This window comes from Colletotrichum tamarilloi (genome assembly GCF_030869305.1).
Source record: "Colletotrichum tamarilloi strain Tom-12 chromosome Unknown Scaffold_55.1, whole genome shotgun sequence".
Classification (NCBI taxonomy): Eukaryota; Fungi; Ascomycota; class Sordariomycetes; order Glomerellales; family Glomerellaceae; genus Colletotrichum; species Colletotrichum tamarilloi.
In genome coordinates, this window is record NW_026849454.1 from 157,846 (window position 1) to 184,532 (window position 26,687).

General features: G+C 52.4%; 6 protein-coding genes across 6 annotated transcripts; 3 read left to right on the forward strand and 3 right to left on the reverse strand.

Annotated features, from left to right (window-relative positions):
- Positions 1-912: 912 nt before the first annotated feature.
- On the reverse strand, positions 913-3,989 carry CTAM01_12129 (Cse1; the record flags this gene model as incomplete). The annotated part of the gene is made up of 4 exons (XM_060528136.1): positions 913-1,540; positions 1,597-1,900; positions 1,948-3,825; positions 3,920-3,989. The coding sequence occupies 4 exons, from the start codon at positions 3,987-3,989 to the stop codon at positions 913-915; spliced, it is 2,880 nt and encodes a 959-aa protein (XP_060377269.1).
- Positions 3,990-5,848: 1,859 nt separating this feature from the next.
- On the forward strand, positions 5,849-10,753 carry CTAM01_12130 (uncharacterized protein; the record flags this gene model as incomplete). Its single annotated transcript, XM_060528137.1, has 1 exon — positions 5,849-10,753. The coding sequence occupies one exon, from the start codon at positions 5,849-5,851 to the stop codon at positions 10,751-10,753; it is 4,905 nt and encodes a 1,634-aa protein (XP_060377270.1).
- A 6,935-nt stretch (positions 10,754-17,688) lies between these two features.
- Positions 17,689-19,305, reverse strand: CTAM01_12131 (acetyltransferase; the record flags this gene model as incomplete). Its single annotated transcript, XM_060528138.1, has 3 exons — positions 17,689-17,735; positions 17,786-17,929; positions 17,985-19,305. 3 exons carry the CDS (start codon positions 19,303-19,305, stop codon positions 17,689-17,691), a joined length of 1,512 nt encoding a protein of 503 aa, XP_060377271.1.
- Positions 19,306-21,194: 1,889 nt separating this feature from the next.
- Positions 21,195-21,458, reverse strand: CTAM01_12132 (uncharacterized protein; the record flags this gene model as incomplete). Its single annotated transcript, XM_060528139.1, has 1 exon — positions 21,195-21,458. One exon carries the CDS (start codon positions 21,456-21,458, stop codon positions 21,195-21,197), a length of 264 nt encoding a protein of 87 aa, XP_060377272.1.
- Positions 21,459-22,986: 1,528 nt separating this feature from the next.
- CTAM01_12133 (uncharacterized protein) lies at positions 22,987-23,418 on the forward strand (the record flags this gene model as incomplete). The annotated part of the gene is made up of 1 exon (XM_060528140.1): positions 22,987-23,418. The coding sequence occupies one exon, from the start codon at positions 22,987-22,989 to the stop codon at positions 23,416-23,418; it is 432 nt and encodes a 143-aa protein (XP_060377273.1).
- Positions 23,419-23,861: 443 nt separating this feature from the next.
- On the forward strand, positions 23,862-26,358 carry CTAM01_12134 (uncharacterized protein; the record flags this gene model as incomplete). Its single annotated transcript, XM_060528141.1, has 7 exons — positions 23,862-23,943; positions 24,002-24,377; positions 24,429-24,500; positions 24,557-24,680; positions 24,728-24,904; positions 24,964-25,227; positions 25,273-26,358. 7 exons carry the CDS (start codon positions 23,862-23,864, stop codon positions 26,356-26,358), a joined length of 2,181 nt encoding a protein of 726 aa, XP_060377274.1.
- Positions 26,359-26,687: the final 329 nt, after the last annotated feature.

Sequence of the window (26,687 nt, forward strand, 5' to 3'; positions counted from 1 at the left end):
CTGCGAGTGAATCTCGGGAGTTGCGACGCTGTCTCGACACCCAAGACATTTCATCATCATCCACCGTTCCGCCCACCGTATACTACATAAGACGCGAGCAAGGGGTGGTGGTGGTGGTGGTGGTAATTCTTTCCGCGTCCCTTCTTCTTTCTCCACAGCCGGGAATAATGGCAGATTGCAAGCAACACGGCACCGCCCGGGAGTTACACTGCAAGAAGGATGGGGGGAAGGGGAGGCAAGGGGGTCACGAGAGGGTACTAGGGGGGTACGTAAGTCGTTCAACTGAGTCTTGCCCTGGGCCGGACCGGGTAGAGGAGGGAGGGGGGTCTTTTTCTGTGGATTGAATGCGAGCCTACCACCTACGGATACATACACTTCCCTCCCCCCAGTCGGGACGATCGAGCCGGAGCGGTGTGGAACTGCGGAACCTGCGGCGGTCGGCGCCGGTAGGTCTGTTCTTCATGGGTATCAATAACCTCTAATCATTTGAGACTTAAGTCGGGTAAGTGCATTGCGAAATTGCAAACACGAGTTGAAGAATCATCAGCTATCAGCCAGAAACATTGGAAACGGAAAATGCTTTTTTGCTTTTCTAGTCCTCGATACTCGAAAAAGGGGGACGACGCTTGTCACCCAATGCTAATCATCCAGCAAGCCTGAATCGAGTGTTTGCTCATGATATTTCTTCCACCGCATACGCCTAGCCGTGTCCCAGTCTCCGGTCTGGGTGAATTCTTCCCTTCCCACCTTCCCACTGTGTCTTCTTAACGCTTCTTTCCTGCGTCTTTTTTTTTTTTGGCATCATCCGCACTCATTCACGTATTCCTCCTATTGGAGTCTCTGCCATCCACTATGGGCCGTGGACCACGCATAATTGTCCAGCAACCCCAATCCACCGCCTGGTAGCATCTCCTATTGCAAGTACTGTTGTAGTGCTTGCTGCTGCTCTGGTGTGAGACGTGTGTTGACAAAGTTGACAATCGCGCCGTTGTGACGCTGGTTCGCGGAGCTGATGTACGCGCTGACCCAGGGAGCCACCGCCGTGACCTCTGGGTAGTCGTCACGCGCGATCGGCCGGCAGGTGTTGAGAGCAGTGTAGGACAGGCCGAAACCGATATCGTCAACGTCAGCTTCGTTAATGAGCTCGTCACCCAGACCGGCCGACACCACCGGAGGGTTGACCAAAAGAGCAAGAAGAATCTTGCATGTATTGGCCCAGCCCTTGGCGAACTTCTGCGCAAAGGCCTGCGACTCGCAGAGAGTCTTGGTAAGACTGACTACTGCGAGCTTACGGTCGACAGGTCGTGCAAGCTTTTCCGTCTCGGCCAAGACAAATGGAGGGTAGACCTTGGCGAAGATGCCCTCCTGAATCTTCTCAGCGTGCTTCATGAAGTAATCAGCACCGAAACCAGCCTCAACTCGGGACGCCACGAGGTGGAAGAATCGAGCGAAGCGAAGCTTGAGCGAATCCGGCGGGCTGCCCTGCAGCTTGGCGAACAGCAGGTTCAGGATAGTACCAAAGTACTGATCAGTAACCCCACTGAGTCTAGTTAGTATGGAACTTTCAAAAGGTCTGTTGGCAAGGGATTGACATACGGCTCGAATGACTTGACGACTGCCTCCAAGATGTCAAATGCGTACAACTGGTACTTTTTGACAGCGAGGAGACGCTGGAAGATGCCGAGGATCTGCTCCAACTTGTTCTCGGAGACAATGAAAGCGGAAGTTGCCGGGATGATGGACGACAAAAGTCTGGTGCAGGCTGGGACGTTGCCCTTAGTGTCCCACAGAGCCGGTTCGAGCAGCGGGGACAGGAAAGCCTTGTAGTTGTCCGAGACTGCATCCGGAGGGCTTGACTCCAAGAGCTGGGCCAGAATCTGGAAAATGTACTGCAGGAACTCTGTACCATCGTTAGCCAAGTCATTTTTGTGTCACTGGTCAACATACCGGTGACGTCCTCAACCAAGATCTGGTTGAATGGCTCCCAAAGCTTCTGGTTGAAAAGCGCAGCGTGCGTGGATGAGGTATATCTGACGAGAGCGCCAAGGGCCTCGAAGTGGTAGTAGTAGAAGCGCGGGTTGCTAGGGTTCTGCTTGATCATGTTTGTGATGGCAACCAAGTGTGTCAGGACACCCTCAACCAGCGGCGCGGCACCGTCCTTCAGCACAATGAGAATTCTCATAACACATCTCATCAAGAACTCGTTCTCCTGCAGCTTGGCAGGGGTCTTCTCCTTCTCAATCAGCTTGAACAGATGCTCAAGCAAGTCCTTGGCGAACGGCTGGATGTCTTCGCGGGGGAACATGACCTTGCCCGAGTCGTCCGACAGGAACAGCAGACGCTCAACCGCAATCGCAGCATATGAGTAGACCACGTAGTTGTCCGACGCCAGGTTCTGAATGAGGGGCGGGAACGCCAGCTTCCATTGCTCTTTTGTCAGTTGGCTGCGGAATGTGTGCAGGTACTTGATAGCATCGACCTTGGAGATGGGCTCAACACCTCCGCTGGCCATCAGATCCGCAGCAATATGCTGTTCAAAAAAGTCCACGACGTTGACCAATGAATTGACCGTCTTGACACCCTGAGCGGCGGTAACAGATCCCTTGGCCGCAATGGAGATGAAGAGGTACACCGCCGTGTCCTTCGCCTTCCAGTCGGATTTACCCTGCTCCAAGTAGTGGTTGATGTACTTGTAGACGACACCAGTGACGAGTTGCTCGTACTTTTCCTGAAGTCTTCTCAAGAAGTCGGTCGCGGACCGGCGTCTCGAGTCGGTGTCTGAGCCCTCCAAATCCCTGCGGATGTACTCGATAGGCTCATCCTCGAACAGCTCCAAATCAGACTCGCGCAGGGCAACGTTGGGCAAGATGACCTTCTCGACCACCTGGCCCAGGACATTCTCGTCCGCAAAGACACCCGAGTGCTGCGAAGTGCCGGCGACAGCGGTCAGGAAGTGCAAAGCCTTGCTGACCAAAAGGTCGTACTTGGTCTCGGATCCTGTGCTGGAGAGCAGATTCCAGGCATTGGTGATGAAGGGCTCCGTGTATTTTCCAAAGTCCTCGTCGTACTTGAGTGTGTAGAGCTCCAGAGCCTCGCAGATATCGGCCTTGACGGTATCGATGACGCTAGCTTCGGTATCGTCGTCGGTCTCCAGGATCGGGTTCGTGTATGTGAGGTACTTGTGCAGCAGTTCTGAGATGGACGCCAGGTGCTCCTCGAAAATGGGGGGCATGTCGTGGGACGACAGGTCGTAAAAGATCTTGATCATGAGGCTCAGAGACTCGAACCAGCTCTTGAGGACATCCTTGTTCTGGGCGTTCTTTGTGATTTGCTCATCGGTCTGGACAAGCAGCTGCACAAAGGGTTGCGCGAATGTGCTGATGACGTGGTTGATCTCAGTGTATAGCTCGTCTGTTCTGAAGAGAGGACGCCAGCGGACGAAAATGGAGTGGGCGACTTCGAGGACACCAATGTTGACCTTGGGATCGACGGGGGAAAATCTCTCGACGAGCTCTTGGGTCAGTGTTTGCCAACGCTCCCAGAAATCTGAATCGGCAATGATGCTGATAGCATCGCCGAGCTGGGTCTGGATGGTTGGTGGGCAAGAAATCATCAGCCCGATGAGCTGAGACTTGATGGTGTTCACCTCATCGGCGGGGAGCTTGTAGTTGCCATCGGCATCGACCCAGTTGGAGCGGATGAAGTTCTTGAAGGCTAAGGCGGCGGCTAGCCGGGTCTTGAGAGGAAGAGAATCTGAAGCGACAATGTTGAGGAGGTTGAGAGAGTATTGCGGCTTGGCTGCCTCTGCCTTGAGGGCTTGCTCGGCTGTTTTTCACGTTTGTTTATTAGCATACAAACAAGGTTGGCGGGGTACGAGGCAACGGCAACGGCAACAGCAATGGGAGGGCGGTGGTGGTACCTTTTCTGTGAGTGCTGGGATCTAAAGTAGCATCCAGCAGCTGGGCAATGGTGCCCATTTGGGAGGCCATCTTGACAGAGTTCGCAACGTCGGGAGAATGTGTGGTTGAGGAGTGGCGGTGGAAATTTGTTGTAGTGATGGCTTCTTTTGCCTGCGCTGAACTTTTTGGGATGGGGGGAGTGTTGCTGTGGGGGACGAGGCTGCCTTGTACCGTACCTTAGCTGACCTTATGGAAAAGAGATGGAAGGTGCTGTGGGGCGCTTTCCATCATTGGCTGTCGACAATGACAGACACTGACAAGCGCCAGCCGAAGGAGACCGGGAGCTTTGTCGGAAAAACTGCAGGGAGAGGTAGGTACCTACAGTCTGCCTTTAAGGTACGTATAGGTAGGCAAACACCTTGGCACCTGAGGTACCCTAGGCAGTAGGCACCGGGGCAAGTGTGCGATTGGTCTGTGCGCTACAGAAGATGGAGAGACCTCAGGTAGGGCGATTGGAATGAAGCATCCGCCAGGCTTGACGCAGAACGGCAAAGAGACAAAGCTGCTGCTGAAGATAGTGTTTTACCTTCCCTGGCTGTTTACCTTAGGTCGTCAAGGGGTTTAGTTGAGTTCGGATCACACTAGGAAGCGTCATGGCTCGAAAGAAATTCTGCTACACGCCCAACTTTTGCGCTGGTACGGAGTATTGCACCTTCCACCTGAAGAGGACAGTTGCACAATAGGTATGATAGTGTCTACAAATAGATGCATAGAAACAGGAGGACTGGGCAATGGAGCGCCTCTGCCGTTGGATGCCTAACTTATGATCTTGGTCCGGGTCGGTGCCGATTATTGTGGGACAAGTCCCGGAGTATCCCCCAAGACTCCCGTCATTTATACATTTGACGCCGGCGCATGCCGTCACTGTCAAAGCAGTAAGGTCCTTGATAGCTCTGCAAACGGAACAACATTGGTGCGAAACAAGCAGGATCAGCTGGCCATCCCAAGTGGGGCTAAATCCTACAGGTCCTTCAGCAGCCACGCAGTACCTGTAAGGTGGTAAGGTACCTACAACGGGGGAACTGCACACACATTCCAGGCCGTGTCGGGGGGACAAAGCAAGCCAACCTATGGTAGGTTGAGGTGAGCGCCCACGAACTGTTGGTTCCTGCTGCAGGTACTTGCCGCATATTCTGCCCCCCTAAAAACCTGCGCACCTGCTACCTCCACCCCATGTGCCACCCGACTCATGGGATCAGCATTCCGTCAGCTTTTCCACCCCGTCACTTTTTCTACGACTTGCACCACCCGCCGAAACCTCCAAAGGCCCACGATGCGATGTGATGTCGTGATAGCGCATTAGCAACTTCCGCTACTTGGCACAACGGACACAACCCGATCAACCCTCAACCCTCCCACCCGGCTCCAACAACAACTCTACGAACCAGGACCGCCGCACCGCACCCTTGGCACTGGCATTGTTCTCTCGTCAGCTCCCATCGGCAACCATTCCGAGGTCCTCTCTTCCCGCCGTCTCGCTAGCTCTCAACTGGTTCCATTTGCGCCGGGGGCCTTGCTCACCCTCACACGCTTTGCGAGCCCGCCCCCTCCACCTCCCACTTCCACTTCAGGACTATCGACTATCTGGCCTGCCTGCAGCTCGCCTCGTCGGCCTCGCCTTGAATGGGGTGCATCAGACCGTGGCGCCTCCCTGATTGCCTGCTGCCACCTTTCCAGCTGATCTGAAAGCCATTCTGCCTGTGAGTAAGGTGGTCGTCCGCAAACACCGTACCGTTGCTGTTCTTCCTCACCATCGACAAACCGCAAGCTGTGGACCACCCAGAGACTCGCATCCTCATCATTCGCAACACCGATGACAACATCAACCCACTTTCGCTGTCCGACGCTTCAAGCCGATATGAAGTTTGCTGCACTACAACATAGCTAACATGCTTCGTCGCCTAGTCTCGCCCAAAAGCAATCACCCCGAGTCCGATCACACCGACGAGCACATGTCACCTTCGCCAGGAGATGCGCCCTCTTCGCCAGACTCGAGTCGCCCGAGCGGCCTGGCGAGCGTTTTCAAGGGTCTGACCGGCGCCAAATTGACCAAATCCCCTCCGCCGAGCCTCAAGTCCGCTTCCTCAATCCTGTCGCCCATTGCCGACCACGTCAACGCCACTCGAACAACCCTCGGCGGATGGTCGCCGAACCATATGGAGTCCTTGCAGGTGCTGAGAAACGGCAACGGCTCCGTCGGAGAACGTGTTGCTGCTGCCGACTCACTCAGATTTGCCGTCGCGGAACACCCCATGAACCCAGTGCTAGAAATATGGGATGTTGCAAAGACAATGATTGCGTCCAACAAATCAGATGCGGAGCGAATTGCTGGGTGGGAACTTTTGTCAGAATGCGTCAAGCACAAGGCCTCTACCGATCTGGAGCGTCAAAGTTTCTTTGAAACTCTCAAGGCCCCGGCTCACGCCAACGACTTTCATCTGCAACTCGCTGCAGTTGAAGACCTCACTGCCCACGGCCGCGACTTATCTGGGTTCGACTACCAAGTTATTCCGCAACTTGAAGTGTGGCTTCGCGAAGCCTACCAGGCAGTCAAAGCGGCAAGAAAGCAAGCTAGCCGTGATGCCAAGAAGAACGCTGGCAAGGCAAGCTACTCTGCCGCTGGAGAAGAGAAGAACCTGCACCAGCTCTTCAAATTCATCGGCGACATTATCAAGTTCAGCTCCAACGTGGCCAACGAAAAGTCCATGACTGATCTCATGAAAGTCCTGGTCGCCGTTTGTCTTACCACGACCATCGAAGAGGATCTGAAAGCGTCCATCAACGTCATTGACACCATCGTAACGTTCGGTGCCTTGCCCACTGCAAGCTTCAAGGAGTGCGTCCTGGTTCTGGGTTCCATTTTCTGCCTCGTGCCGAGCCTGTCCAAGATCGCTTGGCACACAATATCCATTCTCCTAAAATCGCACAACGGCCCTGCAGCAGTGAGGGTGCTTGTAGACCTACTACGGAATCTTCCAGCGGATGGAACCAGCAAGGGGAAAGACACGAGAGATATTCGGGGCGTGTTGGCTGTTCTGGAAAAGCTGTTGACGAAAAGCACGGAGAAGGGATATCCGCCCGTGCCTTTTGCACTCCTTCTTGATGGATTGGTCGCAGCTGTCCACAGCACCGACTCCGGCCGAGTTCATTGTGCTGTTCTCAAGCTGATCAATTCTCTTTTCCGGGATGGCGCCGGTAACATCCACCATCTGATCATTGAGGAGGATTGGTCGACACTTTTGAACATTGCCGCAGAATGCTCCAAAAAGGCACCGTCGGGCATTCTCGTCAACAGCGAGATGGTTGCCCTCGCAAATGAGCCGGATCGTCCAGATGGCGCAATAGGGATCGAGTTGCTGAAGCTCATTGCGCGCCTGGAGGAGTTGGCCGCGCAAAAGTCGGGTGATTTCATTCCGCGACAGATCATCATAAGATTCTTCATCGATATCCACACTAGACTTCCAGACTCGGCAGCGCGCTGCGTTCTCACCTACTTCCAGGAATTCAGATGCTGCTCGCCTTCGGACTTGCAGTGGGAAGAGAATCTGGCTTTGGTCCTTAAAGAGTTCTACGCAAACAGGAGTCGCAGCTCAGAGACCCGCCTATTATCTCTCCAGGCCGTAACAGAATCCTATGATATGCTGGACCTTATTGGCGAAGGGCTCGGCGACGACGACTGCGTTCCGAATCTGATCAAGGACCTTCTCAACAATATTGCCGATGAAACCAACCTCCTGGTGCTTGAGTCTGTAGTGGCTTTCATGGTTTCTGTCGCCGTTTCCTCAGATCCGGAGCTCTTCAACTACATTACGGACACGCTCAGAACAATTGTTGTTAATGATCGTCTCTTATCGCCCATCGCCTCGTCTGCGTCTCGCCCAACGACTCCTGTAGGTGGCGAAACAGTGACTCCTCCCAAGAGTTACACGTCTTCCGGAGTCGTGACAAGAGGATACGTCAAGTTATTCATGCGTTGTATGAACTTGGACGGACCCAAGACCCTCAAACTGTTTGACACACTGGTCAATATCGCGAAAACAAGCCATTGCAAGACTGATGCCCGGCTGACTGCCATGAAGCTACTTTTCCGACTTCGAGCGGATTGGGCAAATCGAGTTTTCCTGATAAGCGACACAGAATCTGACGGTCTCGCGGCAGCATTGCTCCACACAGCTTCTTCTCGGGCGAAGAAGCATTCTGAAGACGCATCTCAACCTTCAAGACCTAGTAGGGCCGATATGGGCGCTGTCTCCCGATCTACGAGAGGAATATCCTTCAGTAGCTCGGGAACCCAAGAGAGAGTATTTCCGATCCGCTCCGCCAGCGGGGCAAAATCATCCTATCCGTACAAACAACTTTGGGCGCTGCCTGACCCTGAGGCATTGCCTGAGTCCCCATCGGCGATTGCGAGCCCTATTTTGGTATCATTCGTCGAGGACCTAGAGCCGGAGGCCACCGAAGAAGGCCAACCATCCGCCGTGGAGACGAAGCAGATCGCATTGAACATGGACTCTTGGCTTGACACGATTGTTCGCATCATTGAAAGCGGCAGCGAATGGGAGATCTACAGCATGGTATTGGTTCACCTGCCCTCGCAATTGACCAACCACGCCATTTTCCGCAGTGCGGTGCCGCAAATTCAAGAGCTTCGGCGAGTAACATGCGAGCAAATCAGGACGAACAACTTCCAAGAGCCGCCAAACTCTACAAGCCTGCGACGCGCTGATGTCGCTATCTGTCTATTCCACACCTTGACGATGATTCTCAGCTACCACGAGTACTTCCAAAAGGAACAAGAGGACGAGATCGTGCAAGCATTTGTCAAGGGCATTTCGACCTGGGAGCGATGCGCAAAGTATTGCATTCACGCGCTGTCAATTTGTTGCCACGAGCTGCCTCTGTCCACCAGCAAAACGTTGGTGCAGATGTTGCAGAAGATGGCACAAATCATTACACAGCCCCACGTCGCAATGCACATTTTGGAGTTCCTCGCTTGTTTGAGCAGAATGCAAAACCTCTATGTCAACTTCCGAGAAGACGAGTACCGCATCGTGTTTGGAATCTGCGTTCGCTATCTCCAGTACGTGCGCGACAAGAAGCAAACCCAACGAGGCAGCCTACACAGCGAAACAGCAACACCGACGGGGTCCACCTCGGACCTTTTACATCCGAATGCTGCAGACGATTTGCCTCAGTATGTGTATGCTCTGGCGTACCACGTCATCACTTTCTGGTTCTTGGCCCTGAAGCTTCCAGATCGTGCCAACCATGTCGGCTGGATTGCCAAGAATCTGCTCAGCGACGTTGACGGTGGACAGAATCCTGAAGAGCAAGCCCTTGTCACGCTTGATTTCATGCAAAGGGTCGCCTACGCTGACGCCGACGAGTCCTCTGAGGACCTTCTCTTTACTAAGGAGCGGTTCGGGGAGATTTTGAAGCGAAGATGGTTGATGGGCAACAGCATTGTGACAATTGAGCAATCAACGACGACCGGGTGGTCACAGATAACGAAGCGGCAACCATCGGGCACGTCCTCCTACATTGTGCACGAGAACTTCCGACCACGCCCAGCCCACCAAGCCCAGTACATTTCTGATGTCTCGAGAGATGGCCAAGTGACGAACAACAATATCCTTCCCAGCCATTTGATGGTGCAGTTGATGACTTCAACTCCTCAAACGCAGGATACTGCCCGGCCTATTCCTCTCCCCAACGATGAACCGACCCAAAGAACGGTTCGTCTTTTTGACCGCAACTCCACCGTAGACGGACATAAGGTTGGAGTGGTGTACATTGGTGAAGGCCAAACAGAAGAGACGGAGATTCTTGCCAACGTCTCGGGCAGCAGCGACTATGTGGCTTTTCTCAACGGTCTAGGCGCTCTGACGAGGCTGAAAGGGTCCAAATTCAATACCCAAGGACTCGACAGAGAGTACGACACCGATGGCGAGTACACTTTTTGCTGGCGCGACAAGGTAACCGAAATGGTGTTCCATGTCATCACACAAATGCCCACCAACCTCGAGCGGGACCCTCAAGTCATTATGAAAAAGCGGCACATTGGCAATGACTTTGTCAACATCATTTTCAACGACTCTGGCATGCCCTTCAGATTTGACACGTTCCCGAGTGAGTTCAACTACGTCAACATCGTCATTACTCCAGAGGCGAGAGCATCGTTCCTCACTATCAGAGAAAACCCGCCGAGCGAAGGGAAGCATCCCCCGTTTTACAAAGTACAGGTGATGAGCAAACCCGGCTTTCCCGAAATCTCGCCGGCCTCTGAGACAAAGATGGTCAGCCTGAGGGCTCTACCAGGATTCATCCGGCTTCTGGCCCTCAATGCCTCTGTCTTTTGTCTGGTGTGGGCAAACCGCGAGGGTGGCGAGCATGTCAGTTCTTGGCGCAACAGGCTCAGGGAGATCAAGAAGCTGAGAGACAAACACGGCCCCAAGAACAACACTGCCGGCACCCACCAATCGTCGCATCCTCATTTGAGCCACTTGAATAGTACCTCGACACCTTCGCCGCCGCCTTCGTCATTGGGCGGCGCAGTCCTGGGTAATAATCACCTCATAGCACAAGGCGCAGATGCGTCCAAGTCTGCGGCCAATGTACGCGACAGCTTCAGCAGTCTGCGCCGGTCCTCGGTCGCAACCTTTTTCACGAGCACCAGCGAGCAGACCAGCCACCGGAGTTCTATGCTCTCTACCACTACCAACGACACGGAAGTCTCACCAGCAAACGGACTCGACGCTCTGGTTGAATCCGTCGACTTCTCCAAGTGGGCATAAAGCACGGACATTTCAAATCTTACTTTACAACGAAAAAGCAGGCGTGGGCACAAATTCGAAACGAAACCTAATGGCGGACGAGAATACAAACGAAATTCAAAACATACGGAGTCTTTGACGACTTGATTGACAAAAAGGAGCGAGGGGTAAAAGGGGTGTCGGCGGATCCTTGGGCTCGAATACCATCAAAAGTCATTTTTTTCTTCTTTCTCTTCAATGATTTACGGGGATCCTCTGAGTCCCCATTTGTGTGTAGGCTACTTTGATACGAAAGAAAGACCCTTCCCACTTCTCATTGACGATGTAATCCGATGCGTGTATTGTGTGACTTCGCTCTTGACTCGTACCATCATTGACTTGGCCCTTGGCCCATGGCCCCCATTAAAAACGAGGCGGCTGCGCTTAAGTTACTTTTACACAGCAACGAGGCTTCATTCTTATGGAAATGAAAGTTGGACAGAATGTCGTTGGCGCCTGAAAATCAACGCTGTTCGCGTCATCATCTCTTTACCGGTCCAGGTTATCCGATCGATTTCCCTGACCGGTTTGCTCTGCTCTCTCCACAGAAGATTGCAAAATCAATGAAAACTACTGTTACGAGTTGGTAGTGACTGCGACTCCAAAACTTGAGATGCCGCGTTACCACACAGTTGCCACAACATCGATAGAGTCTTTTGTGCGACCCGGCAGCGAAGTCAATCAACTTCGAGGCGAGAACCAAGTACTGTGAAGAACAAATCGAGCGCATTTGACAACCACGATTTGACGTATTTCACACTTTCGGAATGATGAGGGAATACAACGAAGCACCATACTCGAGTCAGCTGTCAGCCCATCAAACGGTAGAGAAGTCTGACTTTCACATTCCCCTGCCCACTGCGAATCCGAAGAGCTAGCGAGCTTTGCAGGTTTTCAATTTCTTCCAAGGCCATATGCCAAGGAAGAAGATACAGTAGCGACGTGAATCGCTCAATGGGGTTCCGCTTCCGCCCTGTCATGATGGAGAGAATGCGCGACCATCAGTCATAACACAGCATCGCGATCGAGTGAAGATATAGCTTCAGCTTTCGTAGAACAGTCATGAACCTGGCCCAGTTAATCCGAGTAAGTACTGGAAAGCCGAACTCATCTGGGTAGAACCTTAGCAGCGTTCGAACCCGATCTCCTAGTATAGTTACGCTTCCGCCACATCGTCTTAGACGCTCGTCGAAGGCATACTTGGCAAGGCCGTAATGGACTCGATCGCAGGGGACCCAGCTCTACGGAGACAAGGAATGTAGCTTGTCTATTCCGAAGCCATTGTCGCGCATCACCGAGTCCGTGGATGAACACCTGGAGGATCCGAAGTGGTAGTAGATAAATGCCTGCTTAGTATTTCGCGTGCTCATTTTTAGCCTTTCGGTGGCTGACAGCCACCACAATCGATCAACAATCGATGCATCTTTATAGACCTGCAGAACAAATACGATCGAGGGGTCAACTACTTCGATGACGGCCATTCTTGGCCAATGCCCGCCATCTAGAATCAGTAGGCCATTTCTTCGGCACTCGGCTTTTACCTAGGTATGCCTTCTTTCAATGTCCTTTGGGCCAGAACATCGGTCTAAGACGCAAGCCGTGCGGACATGTCGCCATGAATTCAGAGACAGGGCCAGTGCCGTATTCACATATGGAAGGTGTGATTCTTGGCGTTTCGTTCTCTACTAATATTGCTCTCTGAGTGTAGCTTTCTCTTACGTGCTCTCTTGATCAGTGTATGATATTTGATCACACTTCATCAGAATATCGCGACGTGATCTGACTACCCATTTCGATGCCTCCATCTTTATCACCTGAATACCAATAACCGCCGGGTCGACTCAGACTCCCGACTTGTAGCGATGTGCTGGGTTCAATCGCATCCTCTTTTGGGTCTTCTCCAGAGCCACTGACTCCAACTCCACGGCGACATGGCTCAGGAAAACGCCATGTAAACCCGGCGCAATAGGCTCTGCAAGGAAGGGGAAACTACTGATATCTTTCGCATTTAAAAAGAAAATCATCAAGCTTTCTCCACAGAATGTGTAGACTCCAAGTATCGGTCAAAATTAGCGGCAACTACAATAACAACAGAAACTCGCATCACGATTCGCATAGCAGGTCTGCCGATTTCGCCTTTCCTTAAGACAATACCGTCTTTAACACACAACCATACCTTTCTAGGCGTATGGCCAAAGTTTACAAAGCTAAGTTTTCAGTTCACTCCAATTAGCCATGACTTGAAGAGAGCGTCCATCGTCAACTTCCGTGACCGCAATGGTGCTCAATCAAGCGACAAGACACCGACCAAGAAGGCGTGCTCTACAGCTTTCCATCCCACTGTCAATCGCAATGCCTATTCTTTATGCCTCGGACTATCTCGAAAAAGCAATGCCCGCTGAAACCATCAAGGCGTCTATAGGATTAAGTATACAGGACACCTGAGACGGAAGCCAAGAATGCCACAGACTTCAAACCCCAAAAGCTAAACGCCACAAAATTCCCACGATCAATGTACAAGCTACCTCGCAGACCTTCGTTTACCCCTCCTTTCAATCACACTCGTAGGTAGTACACAACGATATCGATCCAAGATATGGTAGACCACGTTCTAGACCCGTGGTCCAAAAAGTCAAAATTGTATAAATCGACGTTGTGATACTGCCCGCGCCCCCCTCCGACGCCGAGCCCATTTCATCCATCATGGCGCTCATTGGCTCACTAATCCCCCCTCCACCGCTCTAGATTTCTTAGGTGGTAGGACAAGGTTTTTCTTCTTCCGCAGAGCGTGGCTTCCGAGATAAGACCGCCACCTTTTTTTTTTAAAAAAAAAAAGCCTTCTACGGGTAGATTAAACTGAGCTGTTTTCAAAAGCGTATATAGCGCATCAAGTGCCTTGAATCACCCTGGGGTATTTCCCACCAGACTCAACTCGCGATGAAGAACACTTTCAACACCCTACCGGCTCAACTCTACCAGACCCAGAATTTCGATTTGAGGCTGCCAAAAGGTCGGCAATCGTGTCACGTAACAAACCGCACCACTTGTTCTATACGGTTCGTACCGAATCGACACCGTTTTTCGTTGGTCTATGGGGCTTGGCGCTGGAACGTTGTATCAGGGGTAAAATCCCAAATGGAACTGTGCCCTCAAGAAATTCGAATTGCTCTTCCGTAGCAAGACCAACATTTGAATTTCTAGGAGTGAGAACTTTGCGAAGCAACAATACATAGCCGTTCAAATGTCTTCATTCTTATTCTGTTCGATGCGGGGGATGTCCTACATTTGCATTAAGCCGTATCTTAATCCTCATGAGGGTCTCTCTGTTTGACCTATTAACAACCCCTGCTTCGAATTAAGTTTCGATACCATTTAAACATTACTAGACTCGCGGTAGTATATCGCCCCTTCGTCGAGGGTTTCCTCAATGCCTCACTTTTTTCCCCCTTGACGGCTTGAAGATTCCATAGTGAGCTACCATCATCTATTTCTAGAGCTCTCGCATCAGAATCCTCTGGCATAGGCCGCCACGACGCCAAGACAGATATCCTCACAGCTTCCATTTGATCACTTTGGAACGAAAGATAACAACGTCTTGGCGGGTTGGTATACAGGGCATAAAGTCTGATCTTTTGTTCAACGTTCTCTCTTGGCGAGAGCGATTACCACTCGGATCCATGAGAACCTGGGAATGGAGGAGTTCATCTCTCGGCTTCACATCAAATCCCTCAAGTGATGACGGTCTCCTTGCATCTGGTACCTCTTGATCAATCATACTGACTTGGCTACCTTACTCTCCGGCACTGACTCGTTCATCACGATTCCTTAGACAAATGCATATGCACACTCCATGCCGTCGTCCACTTTCAGCTCTCAACGTCCTGCAAGGGCGTTCGGCTGCTCGGCACCCTCCGATTTCATCCTCGAATACATCATACCGACGGCAGGTCCCCTCTTATATGTATGCTCTGTTTGAGAGGCCGAGATACAGATCGATCTCACATCTCAGAAGATAGACAACTTTGGGCAAGGGCAGATACCTCACGTGAAAGGCGCGCCTCGAGGATCTGAATATTGAAGACAAACAGGCCTTGTCCAACGACTGATTACGTCCCACGACCGAGCGACATAGTCAGGGCTCCCAGCTCCTCGGGATCTGGAAAGTCGGGGGTATATACTTGCCAGAAGAGAGCTGAAGACGGAAAGCAATCCCGATTCACATTTGCCCTTTGGAATTGGGGGGAAGGGAGGGAGAGGAGGCAGGCAGCTGGTAACCCGACAGCGGCACAAGATCCAAGCCCACCGGCCAGCTTACCATCGGAGTCTCCTTCCATATACCTTCTTCATGCACTTCTAGCTAAGCATGGCGTCTCTGAATCGACGGTGATAGGGAGTCATCTACACTACCTACTGCGTAAATAAAGAGCCGATAACGTCGTGCCCGCTTTGCCGCATCAAGCGCCCGATCCTTTAAAAGTCTCTGGTCGCACAAAGCAGATGATCCAGTGGGTTGCCGAAAAAATTCCTGTGGTGTGTTCGTGGCGGTCACTCGAAGGGCAGCGGCGGCGGCGGCGTGCGGCGGCGGTGTTGCCCACCTTTTCCCCCTCCCCTCCTTTTTTCCTCACCCATAAGCCCGTTGCAAGTTCTAATCCCTGGCTTTTTTTTTCTGCGCTCCTGCGCGTCAGCTTTTCGTCAGTTTTGTGCTGTGCTGGGATAGGATAGCCTTCTTGGTGCGTTCGGTAAACGCGAAGAAGAAACAAGTCCGTCGCACACACACGCATACGCATACACACACGCATTGGTCCACCGTCCGCTTGATAGAGCTGTAGCTGGGTATGGTTCTTGATGATTTACATCAAAAGACGTGCTTGGATCGGCGGTGAGAGTAAGAGGCACAACATCGACGACGCCCGAGGTTTACGGGGATTTCCCGTCCTTGGCTGTGCCGCTTGGGGTCTGAAAAAGAGATTCGTCTCCAAAAATTTGGGCCTGCCTTTGCGACCATGTCAGCAAAGTGTGCCTATTACGCTACACTACTCTGCGCCAACAGCAATTTGAATTCGTCAGACGTGTGGTTCACGGTAGGTGTTCAGGCAGGAGTGGGCCAGTTTATACGGCCACCGTTATGTACGCCTCAGGTAAGTTCATCTCCATACAAGACCACTTAGATGGCGGGAGTTGTAAGCTGTAGGGCGTTGAAGCTCGTCGAGTTGATACGGATACAAATCCTAGTGTAATCATGGTCAGCTTCCCGGGGATAAACGGCGTTGAGTCGACTTCTTTACCTTGCTTTGCGCCGGATACTATATCAGGCTGCGCGGAAGCTGGGCATGTTTACTCATTACTCGGCAACTTTAGGCGAGAGGGGGCGATTGCTTAACAAGATAAATTTACTAAGCCTTTTCTGGGTGTGATCCAACGTGCATTTCTGACACCAAAAAAGACGGTACCTGTGACCAGGGATCTGGGGAACCAGGGTGGTCGGCTGGTTATCATTTGCCAACTTGCCATATTACTCGAAGGGACTGGTTGGGCCGTGAAACGGAGACAACCCCGCTGACATGACCGGGATGCCGGACGCTAAAGGAGTTGTCGGTTTGGCTCGGCTGCTCCCGGTCAACAATCCACCGAGTTTCTCTCCCCCCTTGAGCTCCTTAGTCGAAGGAAGTCAAGGGAGCATGGAGGAGTCTGCAGTTTTGCATACCCTAGGTCCGGGGACTATGCAATGGAAGCCGGAGGGTCTGTGTGTTGGAATATGTCGGACCATTGAGTCCTCTCTTCCTTCAGCTGGCCTTGAGCTCGAGGGTCAATCTATTCAAGACAAGTTTCCCCGGTATTCGGTCTGCGTGATCGACGGTGCCAACACCATGATCCTATGGCGCAGCGTACCGATGGGACGTGCATGGCACGATTGGAAGCGACATGTTTCGTGATCGTCAGTTGGGCGTCAATGGCCTCTTAATCATTGCGGGTGACAATGTGAAGATCAGAATCATGCTTCAAAAGCTGCCCAAAAGGCGTCTGATCGGCACCGGTGATATGAGCTCTTATCGGTGTGTTCAACTCGATACTCGGAATGCCCTCTGACTGAGATTGTGCCTCTGTTGACATCGAAATGGTCAAGAGGAAGTCTTGGGGCTGGGCGGACCGTCTTCATCGGGATAGTCGGAACAAGGCCAAAAGTTGCGAATGAACCAATTAGCTGTTCAACGTGCTTGAACAGTCCGACGTGGCTTGTGCTCTTGGACCCTTTTACTGTCGTCAAGCTTCATGCATATGTAGCCCATCAAAGACTCAGAAGAAAGATCGCGCTACACGCGTGTCTTTGATCTCAATGTAACAATGGATAAAACGTGGCGCGGGGAATGTGAGTTTGTGGAGGGTGGTAAATGGATGTTCGACTTGAGCAGAGCCGAAAAGGAGCATCTAGATCCGAAGGGATGGCCATGATAGGTGCCACGAGTGCTCATGATGTGCCAGTGTCAGACATGGTCAGCAAGCCAAGAAGCGCGATTGGGCACTCTGCTGACAATTGAAAAGTCCTCTGTCTGAAGTCGCATTGAAAAAAAAGTCACACCGTTGCTGAATTTAGGAACTCTTGCTGGTATTAATACGCAGTATCTCGAGCAGCAGTTCCTCGATTTCGATACGCGTTGGTGGCTGGTGCCGATTTGACTATCCAGGCCTCCTTCAATACGAGCCTATACGAGCTGCTAATGTTTCATCAGCTTGGGTCGACAATGGATTGAGTCCATCGTTGTAGGTGGAAAATAGTTTCGGGATTTGAAATCCTCCGGTCTGCAATCTTGCGCCGAGGATTTCCAATGACTGCTGAGTAACGTCTGCAAATCTTGTGAAGCGTGGGATACCGCATCCTGGTGTAGTGTTTGCTGGCCGATGGGATTCAAAGACGTAACTTAAACCTTTCGCCAAACTTCCTTGTACCGCGCCCATTGTCGGAAACCTTTCCAGCCAAATTAGTAGGACGCTTTCTCGCACAATCATCGCACTTACCCAGAGATTGGAAACCGTCGTCTCCTCCCTTCATGCCATCGATGAACAGTTGTCGCATGCCTTGCTCAGCCAACAACTTGACACACATATCGAGCAGCCTGATCATCACAGAGTCCCGGCTGTTCACCATTTCGGGATGGTCATCTGAAACAAGAGTCAGCAGGAAAATCCACTAGATATGTTTAGCGTGACTACAAACCTATGATGCAAATGCAGGTAACTCCCCCCGCATCCGCGCCAATGGCTTTCGCCCACGGCAGGTCGTTGCCAGCTGGACTCCCAGAATTGGGAATATAGGTTAAAGCAACAGCTACGATAGTGTCACCTTCCAGACCGAGGACGACATCCTCAATGTGAGGTGTGCCGTCCAGGTTGCAGTATTGGTCGTACCATCCCATATTATCTTTGCGAGCCACGTCTCGACTGACAATTGCTAGAACCTGGTGGTACTCCATCATGTCGCATCGCCTGAAAGTCAGTCCAGCTGACGAAAAGCTCTTTGCGGGCATGTCTTCGAATTTGAGGAGCCAGTCTGAGACCTCCTGTCCTTGGCCAGGCTGGAACCCATCCATATTCCAGCCTCGTCGTGAAAACCAGTCTCGTGAGAAGAAATCAGACGGCACGCCGTACAAGAGACGCGGAAAGGCTGATCCCAGTTGCAGCCTGTTGACGCCTCGGGTTCTCTGGAGCTGTTTAAGGGCATAGTTATGTAGTGTTAATCCGACACCTCTTCCGCGATATGAGTTCTTGACAATCAATACGGCTACCGAGCCGAGCAAATTCTCTTGCCCCCCATCTGGATACGTGGTAAATGTAGCGCAGAAGCCCACAATCTGCTTGTTTTCTGGTTCGCGCACGACATAGTGCCTGGAAAAGCCATCTCTCTGGAGGAGCAGGACAAGCTGGTACTGCGGAAGATGAAATTTGGGTGGAAGGCATTCCGTCCACAACTGATGGATAGGGCCCATGTCTATACCGCAGACTTCGACATCCCAAGTTCTTGGGGCGATGATGAGGTTTTGTACGGGAACTGAGCTGATGGTAGGTGGACGAACGTCGTCAAAGATGATGGAAGCAGCAGCTTCTAGCTCAGATGGCGAGTAGCCTGTGATTTGCACAAGCGTAGCAAAGTGGTCGACGTGGAGGTTCTGGATTTGGAGGTTGCAGCAAGCTACTATGATCTGCGGTCGCTCGTCTGCCATTGTTCGTGCGGCATCGGCCAAGTCGATTTGCGAGACATCATCGTCTACATGAGCTCCAGAGATGACAAAGACGATTGCTTTTGCCCTTTTGATGAACTCGTAGTGAACGTTGGTGATGCCGCCTCTTTTCGTATATGGCACATGGCGGACCAATGAGTGCCGCGAAGCAATGGCACGGCCCAACGGTTCGAAGGGATCCTTGTCGTTGTCTGCGAATCTATTGTGAGGAACAACAACAGGCGTGAGCAGGACGATTATGTCGTCTTCCGATAGAATTCTTCTCAGGGGGATACAGTCTTGTCGGTCCCATAGTAACATGGTTGGGGTAGTTTGTGTAGACTTTGGGCTTTTCTTAGACGTGACATGGTGATCGATCTGCATTTCCGGAGAATACCTCATGGCGGAGATGGTCAGTTGCGGTCTCTTCAGCTCATCCCTATGTCAAGTCAGCGCGCGGTTACACAGATTAGCGCCGTGTAAGGTGAGTAAGCGTCAGATGGGAAGCGGTGGCTTTTTGGACTTACTAGGCCCGTGTAAGAGGGATTCCGTGCGAACGGCATGAGACGACTCGTTTGCTGCTCGTCCCGTCGCCAGGTCCACTCTGCCACGATGTTACGAGCCAGCGCACGACAGCTGCGGCTATTGGCGATGGGCCGACCCAGAAGCGCAATCGTCTGCTGGCCCAGTGTCTAGCTGGTTAAAGAGATCTTGTTGAATAGAGAAGATTTGAGTGATGGGCCAGATGTAAGACGATGATAAGCACTAGGGCACGTCAAGGCGAAAAAGACGTGAGCTGGAATGGTTCGGTGTGTTCTCTGCGTTGCTAGAACAACAGAAGAGACCAGGATAAATGTCGACAGTAGATAAGATTGAGGAATATATCCTCGACTGTTCGATGTTGTCGCGAAGCGCTGACTATTGTTGTCATTCAATTTCCTCAAGGAGACTAAACGTCAATCAACTCGATGGCACCTGGCACCTGGGCAAGCAAGTCTTGAGGGAATAACCAGACTAAATGTTAGAAGACACATATTTACAAACGTGAGGATTGGTTACACATACCTCAAAGGGCTGGGAGCAGGGCCGCGTCTAAGAGGACGATAGACTCGACAGAGATCTTTAACTTGATAGGTGTGGGAGGAAGTGCATGAGGGCAGTAGAGAGAGAGTGGGGTGTGCAGCAGAGGCGACCGGCCGAGGGCACGACCAGGCCGAAGGGACAGCACAACACAGCCAGTCAGCCGGATTTCCTACAAAGATGGGGACAGATGGGCAACATGGAGGGGGAAATCTTGAAAGAGGATATGCATGGAGGCATCATCAGCAGATGCATAACTTGAGAATGGGTATGTCAGAACGAGTAGGACACGAGGTGAAAGACGCCCAGCGGTCAAGGTCGAGGGCCCTCCAAGATTCCTCACCGTGGGTGGTGGGTCTTTGTAGCAGGTTACCAAATCAAGGGCTCTGTGGTTCCTGGTCTGGGGGACACTCGTCTGACTGATGCAATAACCAAGTTGGTTGTAGGGATAGAGAGAGGTGTGCACGCGTGCGTACGTGTGTGTGTGTGTACCCATGGAATGAAGAATGGTGGGAGGGAGGGAAGGATGAATGGACGGATGGATCCAATGTAACCGGCGCGGTACGGAGCGGTAATACGTCCGTCACCCTTAGCTTACTAGGTACTCTGGATGAAGTTGGTCTTGGATCATGGATGGAAGGGGGGATAACGGAGCGTTGACGGACGGATCTTTTACCTCGATGTGCTGACCACCAACCGAGCCTTGCAAGTGCCACTTAGCAACATGAGGGTTATTAGAAAGGGTTACACAACGCTGCTGCAGACGAAATTGGCGTCCGGCATGCGGCGTGCGGCGCGCGGCGTATAGTGACCACCACCTCGAGGTAAGGTATCCCGTAAGGTGAGGTGAGATGGGCACTGCGGTAAGCAGACGCCACTACACATGACGGCCGAAAGGTGACACAGAGCCAAGCCCATGCTGCGATAGATTGGACCTCAAGGCACACTACGCTGTCATGGAAGGTCGCAAAGCCCCCACGGCAGCGGGTGAAGGTGGTCCAGTCTGCCAAGGAGAGAAGTCGAGACGGAACAATATTAGCTATCGGTGTATGCAGTCTGCCTCGATCATTCGTCCAGGTAAAGTCGCCGCTACTAGTGGAAGCCCGCTTGCGGCTTGCTATCGTCGCCTGTCATCCGTGGCCATGGTTTTGGAGCTCCCGACCAACAAGTGCCCTGGACAGGCCCGCTGAAAGGAGAAGGTCCCAGGACATATAGGAGGCTTGCGTAGTTCTAGCAGGGCCGGCTTTGGGGGGAGTTTGTGTGCTTGTCGGGGTGTGAAAAATAGGGTTTACCGGGAGAATCCTACCGACGAAAAGGGACGACGAAAAGGCGGCACAAACAGGGGAGATGCCCATGCCCAGGTTCATTCGGTCCTCTCTCGGCTGTGGAGACATCGGGCCGCGACTGATAATGATATGTGAGGTACGGATACAGAGCGAGAAATCCGAAAGACACATGGCGAGCAGAGTCGTCGCTCGGATGATTTGATCAAACGAGGGAGAGACGTTACATAACTGGGAAGAGTTGTCAGGCCCGGACACGGTCAGTCTGTCCTGACCTCTGGTCTGTAGGCAGTGTTGATGCGGACCTGGAACGATGTCAGTGACCAGACCAAAGTGCAGTGAGGAGTCATGAGACCTGAATCGACACCTCGGCCACCGTGGTCTTGAACAAAACATGCGGTCAGAAGTGGATGCGACAATGACCTCGCGCACCTAGGTGGAGGTTTGTAAGAAGCACTGGACCTCGGAGAAGGATGTGACGGGGCCAGAGAACAGAAGGATTCTTGCGAGGTATTTGCGTAACCAGTTTGTGGAACAGCAGGTAAAAGATGGCACTACTGCGTAGATTATGTTAGGGATGAGGCGCTTCTGACGCCTCGGTCAGCGAGCTTGGCCAGATGAGGGCAATATTGGAGCCAGTTGTATTTCTGTAGGATGCGACTGTTGGAGGTTGCAGGTTGTTTCGAAGCAACCCTGTCATTGAGAGGCAGCTACCTACGCAGTAACGCAGTAGTTGTCCAAGGTAAGGCAAGGTAAGCAGTGTTGGTGTTACGGTGAGAGACGTTGGCGAAGGCAAGGTAAGCAACTAAGGTAGCCGTGGGTAGTAGGCGCGAGGTCAGAGGTTACGCAGGAACTTGGCGGGACGGAGCGTCGGGATGGCGGTATACAACGGTGAGCACGGGCGTTTCTGGAACGGGTATGCAGTATAGAAACGTTCGCACCTACGGTACCTTAGCACTTAAGGTAGGCACCTAACGGTCCAGGATGTCATCGGTCGATAGGTAAGGTACGTCTCTTCGTGCCGTATTCGTACCTTTTCTTTCCGTAAAGTACATCACATAAGGTACCTTGGCCTCTAAGACTTTTGACCGGTTCGTCGCATTCTCTCACGTTCGCCTCGGGCTTTCCCTAACGAAAAGAACAGACTCTTTCGTCTCCATGCCAAAAGACGGAAAGCCATGTCGAGATACCCCGCCATACATGGGCATCATGCGCCCTACTGTGTAAGCAAGTCCACTTTAATATCTTCCTACCTTACTGGGGGCCGTGCTACTCTCCTCTCTCCAGGCGCAGACGTAACCAGTTGCAGACCGCGGTTGCAGCAAATGATACTTTCGAGTTGCCTTGTGTAACCCCAAACAAGACCATGAATATCCCTCTTCCTTCCCTTTTGCTACTACCGTGCATGTGTACCTGCCTCTTGTCGACAGTTCCTACCCGAACCCCGTAGCCGCGACGTAAAAGCTAGGAGCTGGCCGGGTAGAAGCGACATCATTCGCAACCCGAGCCGGATCGTCTTCGTCATCTTTTTCCATGAACCTGCTGCAAGCCCGCGACTCTCGACTCTTTGGATGACTGCACCTCATATCTCACATCAGTCCCCCCGCTATGGACCCCAGAGACCAAATGAGCGGCAGCCATGGCAGCCAAGACGGCATATGCGCCGCTTACGGTCCGGAAGGTTTGCCACGACGTTAATGGCCAGCAATTGGATACCCCCAACCAGACCGGTGAGCATCTTTTGCAACTGCTCAGGCTTGCCCGTTTGCTGTTCCCCGCCGCCCACAGAGACGAAGTTTTGGGGTCCAAATCACCAAAGGCCGTATTCGTACCGGAGCAGATATCCATCAATCAGCACGGGGGCAAATTTCAACTGTGGTCAGATTCTCAGGTCATGGCATGCCCTCTCTGCATGCTCTTCATTTACCCGCAGGACCTAGACAGCGGTGCAACAACACAGGGGCTCTCGCCTGGCCTCATCGCCCGGCCTCGCCCAACCCTTCACCGAGGCGTGCTGCTGCTGATGCCTCCCTGTCCCGCGCACATTCGCGCTCCTTACGGACACTGCTGACCGAAAGCCTACCCCCACATCGAATCCGATACCTTGTAAGGAGTCGAAGACAGCTCTGCTGCTCCGGTTCTGGGCCTGCATCTGTTTTAGCGAATTGCTGAGGATGGAGCTTGCTCCGGCCAGTGACCCCGGACGCTGGGCGCCGAAGAACGGACCCATACCGGCTCTATACAGCCAATAAGGAAATGGACCCACAAAAGTGACAAGGTCCGAGTGCACGGTGCAGTTTTCCCGGTCTGGACACACTCACCTTGATCTTCACCCCGCGACGCGTCTGCCACTCTCATTCACCGTTCTGGACAGCTCGGGCCTGCCAACCCATGCTGCGACTTGACGACGCTTGACCCGCCTGCCTCATCTAATGTCGCCACACTGTATCCATCCATTGGAAATTCGGCACAAACAGAGTGTCGCAATTTCAAGACGTCGACATACCTGGTAGAATGGCTTCGCCCACCAACGATACGTCTATGAACATAGACGTTGACCTTGACGTTGACCTCCTGATTGGCGATGTTGTGGAGGGTGAGTAAACCCCCTCACATGTGCAAGCCGTGTATAGACCCAAGTCTAATTCGTACAGCTTCCAAACTGCCTGCAAAACGGCGGGCGACCAGCATCAAGCCTACTGTTGAGAAGGTCGCATCATACGCATTTGAAAATGGCCTTCTTCCCGACTCCTTGAGCGAACTCATTGACCTACTCACGAGGCCAAACCTGTTGGATCAGGCAAGCTTGAATACAATACTCAAGAATCTTTACCCCGCTACTCGGCTATCCAGTGATGTCGTCCTGAGGGTTGTGGGATGCCTCGGCCATGGGGAACTGAAGCCTTCCCTGGTTCTGCAGTCGAACATTCTGAAATGGCTAATCATGGCATACCATGTCATCGAAAAACCTGCCATCTTGTCGCAAGCCTACGCTGTTTTGTTCAATTTGCTAGATACGGCAGCCATTCGGTGCGGAATTTTCCTCTGTTGCGAACGGAAAAGGGGCTAACACGACTCCAGACCGCAACTTTGCCATCTACTCGCCTTGATCACACGCAGAAAACACGTCCGGCCTTTTAGGATCCAAGCTGTGTAAGTTGGTCCCTCTGCAATCGCAGGTGGTTCTTGGCGCTAATGGCACATCTCAGCCTCAACCTCTCCAGACAAACAGGGATTGACCCAGCATTGACAGGGCTCCTCCGGGTCTTCAAAGACTACTATCCTGAAATCATCGTCAGCGATGCCTTGAGGGGCAGGGCCTCGGCATTCAAGGTGAGAGGTGCCACGGCATTCAAAAGGTATTCGTACTGATTAGGTAGCACCCCGACGTGGAATGGCGCGAAAGGTTGAACCAGATCCAACATGACCATTCTCAACGGACTGCCGAAGCAGCCAGTCAGCCTCAGAACGGCTTCAGCGTCAACCATCAGGCTTTACGGGCCCGCGGCAATAAGTCATCCAATCTCCCTCCTGTCTATACTTCAGAAGCCACAGAGGTAAGCGTTCGGAAGAAACACAGCCAGATAATGATGTGCCTGGCTAACAAGTACAAAAGACCTCCGTCACTCTAGAAGAGATTGATAGCGCCGATCGTCTTGCTCAGACAGTCGAGAAGATTGAGCTACCCAACCAGCTTGCGGCTGTACTAGCGGATCCCCTCTTGCAAAAATTCGTTGCCCTGAAAAAGGATGATGCTGCTTCAAAGCGCGTGGTTCATTGGATCGATGCCGTGCTCGAAGACGTGCTCAACGGTCATGCCGATGACAAGTCGTTTGCGGAGACGATGGAAATGCTGGAGGAATACGTCGCTCGCGTTAAAGTAAGTGTGGCAACCGGCCTTGGTTGAGTCTCGCTGACTGTGTAGGAAACTCCACTGGTCGTCTTGCAATTTTTGACGAAATTATTCACGACATGGAACGGCGTTGATGCTCGGGATTCCATCCTAGGCATCCTCCAGTACGCGCCTCTCGTGGTGTTTGATGGCAAGCGTTTCAACCTCGTTTTCTTCATCAACTTTGCTGACTGTGTAACAGAGCTGTACAATGTAATTCTGAAGCCACTAGAGAAGTGCCTCCCTCCAACGGCCGAGTCGCAGCTAGCACTGCTCAAACTTTACCAAAACCTCCTCCGCCGCTGGACCTTTGTTCTCAACTCGCTTGACCAAGTACCCAAAGATGCCCCCGTCAATGCCTTTTTCGCAGTCATGGAGCACGCAAGCATCATCGCCCTCAACGTTGTCCAAGCTTCCCCCAGCGCGGCTGTCCACGGCGGTGTCCTCGACCTGTATGAACAGGCTGCCGCCAGCATCTCTGACCCTACACTTCAACCTCTCCTCCGCATTGCCAATCCGCCCGCGCAGCTCATCTACCTCCTCTTCTTCGGCCACTCCCTAGCAAACGTGTCGCGCCTGTGCACCGTCCTCGCCATATACAAGAAGGGCTTCGAGATGGCCATGTCCAGGCGACAGCCGACAACGTATGCTCCGAGCTACGTGAACCATTTCAACGGGTACCTCATGGACATTTGCAACTGCCTCTGGCGCGGCAAGGCTTTCAACGATGGCGATAAGAACGCTCTCGGCTGCCTTAGCGCGGGCCCCGTCACACAGCGGCTGCGCAGATATGTCGAAGACCTGGGTATGGACCTTGCGCTCCCGACGCTGTTTGGGTTCTCCTACTCGCCGCTTTTGAGCTTGCAGGCCATTGAGTGTATCCGCGAGCTGGAGGACCGTGAGCTAGCTGCGAACGAGGACGCCATCTCTACACGGCACGCGGGGCCGGTGACGTCAAACAGTTTAGCAAGGTTGGCAGACGCAAGGGGGTTGCGCATCACTTGGTCCGAGTATAGGATCATTGTTCTGCGGGCATTGGAGAGCAAGGGGTTGGGCGGTATCCCGTCGTTGATGAAGAATACCATGAAGGTCCTCATGAGCTCCAAGAGTACCACATAGAGATACCATGTTGCCATGACACGGCTCGGCTCATGCCGGCAACAGGCTCGGAACATCTGCATTTATGATACCCCCTTTTCGGAGATGAGTAGCGCAGTTTTAAAGTAAATGTCTCTCTGACATTCTATTGCATGACTTGTTCATATCTGTCTAGTTGAGTCGACAGCTGATCCACCTTCCAAACGTCACGCCTCCCTTTTTGGTTGAAGACATAGGGTATCTCTGAAGCCGTGAAAATCCTAAAAGAAAATAAGTCCATGAGGACTGTGCCCGTCCCCTTGTTGAAGAGGTCTACTACATGACCAAACGCCGTCACCGAGCGAGGCCGG